General features: G+C 42.1%; 2 protein-coding genes across 2 annotated transcripts in view; one reads left to right on the forward strand and one right to left on the reverse strand.

Moving 5' to 3' along the window:
• gfm2 (GTP dependent ribosome recycling factor mitochondrial 2) overlaps nucleotides 1-6,988 on the forward strand; it is a 33,260-nt gene extending 26,272 nt beyond the window's left edge. Inside the window, exons 14-19 of the mRNA XM_080742691.1 lie at nucleotides 932-1,008; nucleotides 1,409-1,547; nucleotides 3,244-3,435; nucleotides 4,525-4,640; nucleotides 5,919-6,101; nucleotides 6,744-6,988. Of these exons, the coding sequence (XP_080598817.1) occupies nucleotides 932-1,008; nucleotides 1,409-1,547; nucleotides 3,244-3,435; nucleotides 4,525-4,640; nucleotides 5,919-6,101; nucleotides 6,744-6,872 (836 nt within the window). The 3' untranslated portion in view covers nucleotides 6,873-6,988. The remainder of the gene's footprint in view (nucleotides 1-931; nucleotides 1,009-1,408; nucleotides 1,548-3,243; nucleotides 3,436-4,524; nucleotides 4,641-5,918; nucleotides 6,102-6,743) is intronic.
• Nucleotides 99-332, reverse strand: LOC308298767 (large ribosomal subunit protein eL29-like; the record flags this gene model as incomplete). Its single annotated transcript, XM_080742440.1, has 1 exon — nucleotides 99-332. The coding sequence occupies one exon, from the start codon at nucleotides 330-332 to the stop codon at nucleotides 99-101; it is 234 nt and encodes a 77-aa protein (XP_080598566.1).
• Nucleotides 6,989-7,294: the final 306 nt, after the last annotated feature.

Genomic DNA, 7,294 nt, shown 5'->3' on the forward strand with positions numbered 1-7,294 from the left:
AGTGTTTGCTATCAGGTAGAAACTTAACTGTTTTGGACATAACAAGGCTTCCACCCAACAGCGACGATAGCTTTATCCTGAGGGTGAAGTCTGTGGAACTAGGGAGGGCAAGGTGGTGATGAGAAGTCAGTCTTTGGTGCAACTGCTGCTGCCTTCCTTGCTGCCTTCTTCAGGCCCTTCTTGTTGTGCTTCTTGGCGTAGCGCATGTTCCTCAGGAACTTGGAGTCCACCCCCTGCAGCGACTCGTAGCGCTCGGCCCTGGGCTTCTTGATGCCGTTCCTGTGGGCCTTGCGAGATTGGTTGTGAGACGTGTGGTTCTTGGACTTTGCCATCGCAGCCTCAGGAGATCTAGCTCACGTAAGGGGTTGCAACCGGAAGAGACAGAAACGGCGGAGCCGGAAGAATATCAGCGATCGCGTGCATGTGACATCATCAGTCATCCATGACGTATCGATGACATGTGACTCCATCTTTGGGCAAGGTTTCCTGATCTGATCTGAGTGCCACCACAATTTACGATTCTCAAATGTTTTAGATGCTCTTGTCGAGAGCGACAGAGTAAGCATGAATGAGAAGTGCAGAGACTGATTTCCATTATAAAACCTACATTTCATAAAAAAATTAAAAAATCTCCAGACAGACAAACACACACAGAATGATGTTTACACACAGACACGGATACAAACCGACCTTATAGACGGCTAGCCTCATGCAGAGCCGATCTACAAGCTCACAATGCGTGAGCTTGTAGATCTGCTATGTCCACTACTTATGAAATGTTTGAAAATATATGAACACTTTTTAACATAGGAACGATAATGACAAAACAATTGTAATTAGACGATTATGCAATAATTGTGACAGCCTAGTCACAGGTCCACATGGATCTGACTTATTCTTCTTGACTCACATGGTGTGTCCCACCCCTCAGATCTGGACCATGCTCTCACCTGCCTTCAGAGAGAAGACCCCAGCCTTAAAGTCAGGATTGACCCAGACTCTGGACAGGTAATACCATCATTATGATTAGATTCTGCTTTATTGACGTTCAAGACGTTCATCATATCTTTCTTCATTTGAATCAATCAAAATGTATGTATTTGTCATATTTTAGAATTCATTATTTCAGCTATTTTTAACACCATGAGCATAGATAAAACATGTTTATTTGGCTGAAAATGTCCAGGGCCTCACTTAACGTACTGGGGAAGTGGACTCACAAATATAACGATAGCATTTACGATCTTTCTGACTGACACACCAGACTCAGTAAATTGTGTTATTGTTTCACTGATCTTATTAATTGCGTTGTATAACATAGATTTAAACTGAAAATGAATTAAAAAAAACCCTGCTGAAAGGCGTTATGAAAAACCTCCAGTGTGCATTAAATGTGACCCATTCTCAGACCATTCTGTGTGGAATGGGAGAGCTGCACATCGACATCATCCACGACCGCATCAGACGAGAGTACGGCATCGAGACCCACCTTGGTCCATTGCAGGTGGCATACAGAGAGACTGTACTGCAACGTGTATCTGCTACAGGTACAACCAGAAACATTATTATACACAACGCACATCTACCGTACTACAGGCTACAACTAGGGCTGTCACGATTACACAATTCCAGTTAACGATTAACTATCACAGTCACACAAATAATTCCGTTCCTGGCATTGAACATTGGAACATTTGAATCAGAATTCTGTTTGCCTTTTAGGCTTAAAAAAAAAAAGATATATATATATATATATATATATATATATATATATATATATATATATATATATATATATATATATATATATTTAATAACTTTATGCTTAAAACAAATAATAATAGTAGCTGATCTACAAACTATCTTGTACATATGCTATTTCTAAAGCCCCATTTCCACTGTAGGGCCGACCCAGAACTAGAACCAGAACCAAGAACTTTCAAGAACCTGTGAAGTTCCGGGACCAAGTTCAGCTTACGTTTCCATATATCCAGAACTAACCAGGAAGGTCCCAAAAAAGAGCAGCAGCAATGCTGGCTCCGCCCATAGGTTCCCAGAACTAAAGTTTAGTTCTACTTCAGGAGCAGGACTGAAAAAGGTTCCAGGAACCTCGTCTGAAACCGGGCCGTGTGCAATGGAAACAAAAACAGAACCACAAAAATAGGTTCAGGTTCCTGAAAGTTCTGGTTCCACCTTGCAGTGGAAAGGGGGCTAATATTAAAAAGAAGCTGATTATGCAAAAATAATTGCGAATATCTCAAATAATTGCGATAAGACAAGTATGTAATCATTGTGACAGGCCTAGGTACAACAATCTAGTACACCAGGTACAATATAAAAGTAGCGGTTAGTAATGATTTCACCCTTTAGGCGTAGAATTATGGAATGCTTTAACCAGTGAAAAATAGCAGATATACAAGCTCACAGCGCGGCACCGAGTGCCGCGCTGCGAGCTTGTAGATCTGCTATTTTTGAAAAAGTCATGAAAATGTGTGCAAATCTTTGAATATATGTATTTTCAAAGCGAGCCTTTGTGACTCAAATTTTGCTTCTGGGGGGTCCCTGGAACTAAATATTTTGAGATGGGGGTCCGTGTCCAAATACATATCATTTTGGGGGTCCTTCACATGAAAAAGTTTGAGAACCAAAGACATAGTAGTCTCTCAAGAACAGACCAACTGAGCTCCAGTTAAGTGAAAAGGACCTTTTCTTTGACGATGGCTGGCCAGATTGCTGACATAGAAACATAGGTTTTTTCCCAAATTTTTTTTAGAAGGATTCAAAAGACACTTATAGAATCGGGTCGGGATAAAATAATGATACTCAATAATGTGCACCCGTTCTAAATGGGATAACCCATTTAGGCCTAAAATTATTGACTGCTTTAACTATCGAAAAATAGCAGATATACAAGCTCACAGCGCGCACCGAGTGCCGCGCTGCGAGCTTGTAGATCTGCTATTTTTGAAAAAATCTTGAAAATGTGTCCACATTTTTCAATATATATTTTTCAAAGCAGACTTTTGTAACTTTTGGTCCTTGAGATGAAAAGGTTTGAGAACCACTGATTTAGAAGAAGGATTTAGAAGTCGGGTCAAAGATCGTGTCAAGGATATTCAAAGACTTGCACACATTTTCATGATTTTTCAATAGTTAAAGCATAAAATAATGGTTAAAGTGGTTCAAATCTAATGCGACTCGGGCGCGTTCCAGGTATTTGAGAGTTAATGTTGCTCCACGCAGACACGCTGGACCGCACGGTTGGGGACAGGAGACACATGGTGACGGTAGAGCTGTCTCTGTGTCCCACGGGGGACGTCTGGTCTTCCCCTGGGGCGTTCTGTGAGCCCTCCTTCCACCAGGAGGTGGAGGGGCTGCTGTCCCCGGAGCTGAGAGAGGCCGTGACCAACGGAGTGCACAGCTCCTACCTCCAAGGTAATATACTGTAACACCACTGGAACTCACTATGTAGCAAAATACTAATAATGTGTATGTATACACACACTAGGGATCATGGGACGAATAAATGGCGATTTACGATATTATCGCGATAATCAAAATCCATTTTCCTGGTGGCTGAACATTTGCCAAAAAATAGCCGATCTACAAGCGCAGTGAGCTTGTAGATCGGCTATTTTTTGGTAAAGACATTTGATAGAGAGTGAAAAAAAGACTACTCAAGTATTATAAGTACCTTTTACCAATTATAGAGGGTTTAAGTGGTACCAGATATGCAGCTCGGCAAATAAAAGGTGAATTGATTGATCCCAGGGCATGACGGAGGACGATAACGATGCGATTATCGTGCATGTTCTTTATTGCGATAAACGATAATGCCGTGTATCATCCCATCCCTACACTGGAACTGTAGAACAATGTAGCAAAATAAAAATAATGTGTCTGTATACACCAGGGGTCGGCAACCTTAGGCACGTCAACATTAGCACAGGAGTGTCAACATTGGCACAGGGTGGGTAATCACTGGCACACTGGCAGAAGTGTGAGAGTGAGGATTAATATTGTAAAATCAAATATTGTTTTAAACGTGTCAATCACATTAAAGTCACCCAATTTGCTGCAAATTACATCCTGCACATAATTCTACATCCATTAAAATTATGAACTTTGACTGGGGAAGGAGTCGCGGAGATAGGTGGGTTATTGTTCTGACTCTAATGATCGTTATAAGAATGTCTTGACAATCGAAAATATGTCCGAATTTTGATGGGGTGTCATTAAAATGAATGTTGACATGGCACACTGACTAAATGAAATGGCACTTAATATCAAAAAGGTTGCTGACCCCTGGTATACACACACGAAACCTCTTATCTCCATATTTTATGTCATATTTTTCGTTAACATCCTAGTAGATCCATACTACAGCGTCACACAAAGGTAATGGCAGTATCTACAAGCTCGAAAAAAAACCTTTATAGAAAATTCTACCCGCTGCTGCCTTTACAAAGCTGTTGACCAGTGATGTTTGGTATTAATATTGTTGTGTCTGCTTGCCGTTTTCAGGCCCATTACTGGGTTACCCTGTCCAGGCTGTGTCTACGTTGATCCAGAGAGTGAGCATTGAACCTGGTACATCTCCAGCCATGGTGTCTGCCTGTGTGTCTCGCTGCATGCTCAAGGTAGAATCTTTTAAAAATGTTGTTTACTTTGTTTTGACTTCATGTCTTCACTTTCACTTCAGTTTAATTGTTTTGAACCCATTACGACCCGAGGCTGATTCTACGATTGCCTTCTAAATCAGTGGTTCTCAGACTGTTTCATGTCAAGGACCCCCAAAATGATATGTATTTGGCTGCAGAGTGCAGACCCCCATCTGATTTTTTTGCCACTTTCAAGATTTTTCAAAAATTATCAAAAGTAAATGTACAAGCTTGCTGTGAGCCAAAAAAAACAACTCCAGATCCTGTGCGTGCGTCACAGTGTGTGACACCTCATCGTCACAGTGTGTGACACCTCATCATCATGCGTCACAGTGCGTGACACCTCATCATCATGCGTCACAGTGCGTGACACCTCATCCCAGCTCAGCAGAAGGATATAGCTGACCTGTTCTGACATCACAATGATGTTGCAAAATAATTCCGTCCTTAGATCATTATAGGCCTATGATGTCTGACATCATACAATCCATTTTATGCCCATATATGGATGATTTTAAGGATTCATTTGCATGAATGTTCTTCATGCAAAACAAATGCTTCAATGGATTCAGAATAATTAAAACCCCCTAGTTTGACCCCTCACATGCTACTTAAAGCAGATTATTATCCTTTATAGTATAGTGTAGAGCAGGGTTCCCCAATAGGCGGCCATTTGCGGCCCGCGGGGGGCTACTGTCTGGCCCCCACCAACCCCAGTAATAATGGTGGTATAAGAGCAGCAACAACACTAGTATATCGTCGTTGTCGGCTGGAAATCTCGTATCTCCAAATTTGTACGTTCTTTTGCAAATCATACAAGGCCGTTGCACAAAAGTAGTGAAAACAGCCGATCTACAAGCACACAACGCCTCGCGATGCAAGGCGTTGTGTGCTTGTAGATTTAAATAATTAAAAAAATATATAAATTCAAAACAAACGATTTTCACCCGACAACGACGATATCTGAACTGTCGCTGGAGTAGCAGGAACGCCGCCGTCGCCCCCTGCAATGCTGTGGCCCTCGGCTTGGTACCCTAGACATAATTCGGCCCTTGGGGAAAACTAATTGGGGAACCCTGGTGTAGAGTAATTGAATGGGCCCAAACTTTTACCAACAAGCTAAAGAAGTTGCAGATTGACGCTGAAGTTGGCCATACCCGCGCTAACAAAAAAAGGGTTGTTTTGTATTTTAAAGATGCCTGAGGGTTAAACTTTTTGCTTTTTCTGCGACTGAGAACTTTGAATCCATGCCTGCAGGCTCTTAGGCAAGCGGGGGGACAGATCCTGGAGCCCATGATGTCCCTGGAGGTGACGGTGCGAGAGGAGCATCTGAGCACGGTGCTGGGAGACCTGGCTCAGCGCAGAGGGGCCGTCAAGGACATCCAGAGCCGCCACGACCACAAAGTGCTTCTGGCCACCGTCCCCCTAGCTGAGATGATGGTGGGTTACATCGAGTATGGATGGAAATTATATGTCACGATTGCGATAATCATAATGTCCCCAACATCCATTATCTTGGGGCGGAACATTTGGCAAAAAAATAGCAGATCTACAAGCTCACAGCGCGACACGTTGTGAGCTTGTAGATCGGCTATTTTTGGGCAAAGAGATTTGGTAGAGAGTGAAAAAAAGGCTATCAAGTACGTTATTACCAGGTCCATTTTACCAATTATTGAGGGTTTAAATAAATGGTCTCGGATATGCAGCTCGGCGAATAAAAGGTGAATTGATCCCAGTGCATGACAGAGGATAATTTCACGATAAATGTAAATCTCCACAATACGATTATTGTGTTTTTTTATCACGATAAACGATAATAACGATTATCGTCCCATCCCTAGTTAGAAGAAATCACTGCGGAAACCTCTCTATAAATGTGATTTTATTTTTGCCTAAAACTTTCTATTGTCGGATTTATTGTGCTTTGTTGAGCTTCAGTGTCCTGCGCCAGAAATAGCCAAATCTACAAGTTTGCAAGCTTGTAGATCTATTTTTGTCTTGTATATCTGCTAATTTTCGAGCTAAAAGCATAAAATGGTTAAAATGTAACGTGACACTGAACATCTTCTCGTCCTCCCCCAGGGCTACTCCACCGTCCTGCGGACGCTGACGTCCGGAAACGCCACCTTCTCCCTCCAGCTGGACACCTATGAGGCCATGAACCCTCAGCACCAGAGTGCACTTCTGAAGAAAGTGGCAGGCCTGGCCTGATTGATGCCCCACATTCTGAACTCAATAGAACTGTGCACCAAATCACCTTCTTTTCCCCCAAATAGACTCGCTGCCAGCACTGGTGATGTTCTACATAAAAGCAGGATTGAGCAGTGAAAGTGAAAGAGAGAGGAAGCTGGTCCCTTTTTTTTTACCCATTAAAACTGGGAATGTATCCGTTTCATTTGACATTTTAGCAGATATATACAAATGGATCTACAAGATGTACCAGCTCGCAGCGTGATTACTACTGATTTAGAAGGCATTGGTTGCTTGATTGAAGACCCATGACAGTACACTTCACTGGTACAGGGTCAACTAAAAGGATACCTCAAAAAAGCTTTTGGGCTTGTTTCAATGGGGGTCCTTTCTCATAACATAGAATGACAGACAAATAAAACACAATGCAGAACATATTAATG

The sequence above is a fragment of the Nannobrachium achirus genome (genome assembly GCF_963921795.1).
Source record: "Nannobrachium achirus genome assembly, chromosome: 15".
NCBI lineage: Eukaryota > Metazoa > Chordata > Actinopteri > Myctophiformes > Myctophidae > Nannobrachium > Nannobrachium achirus.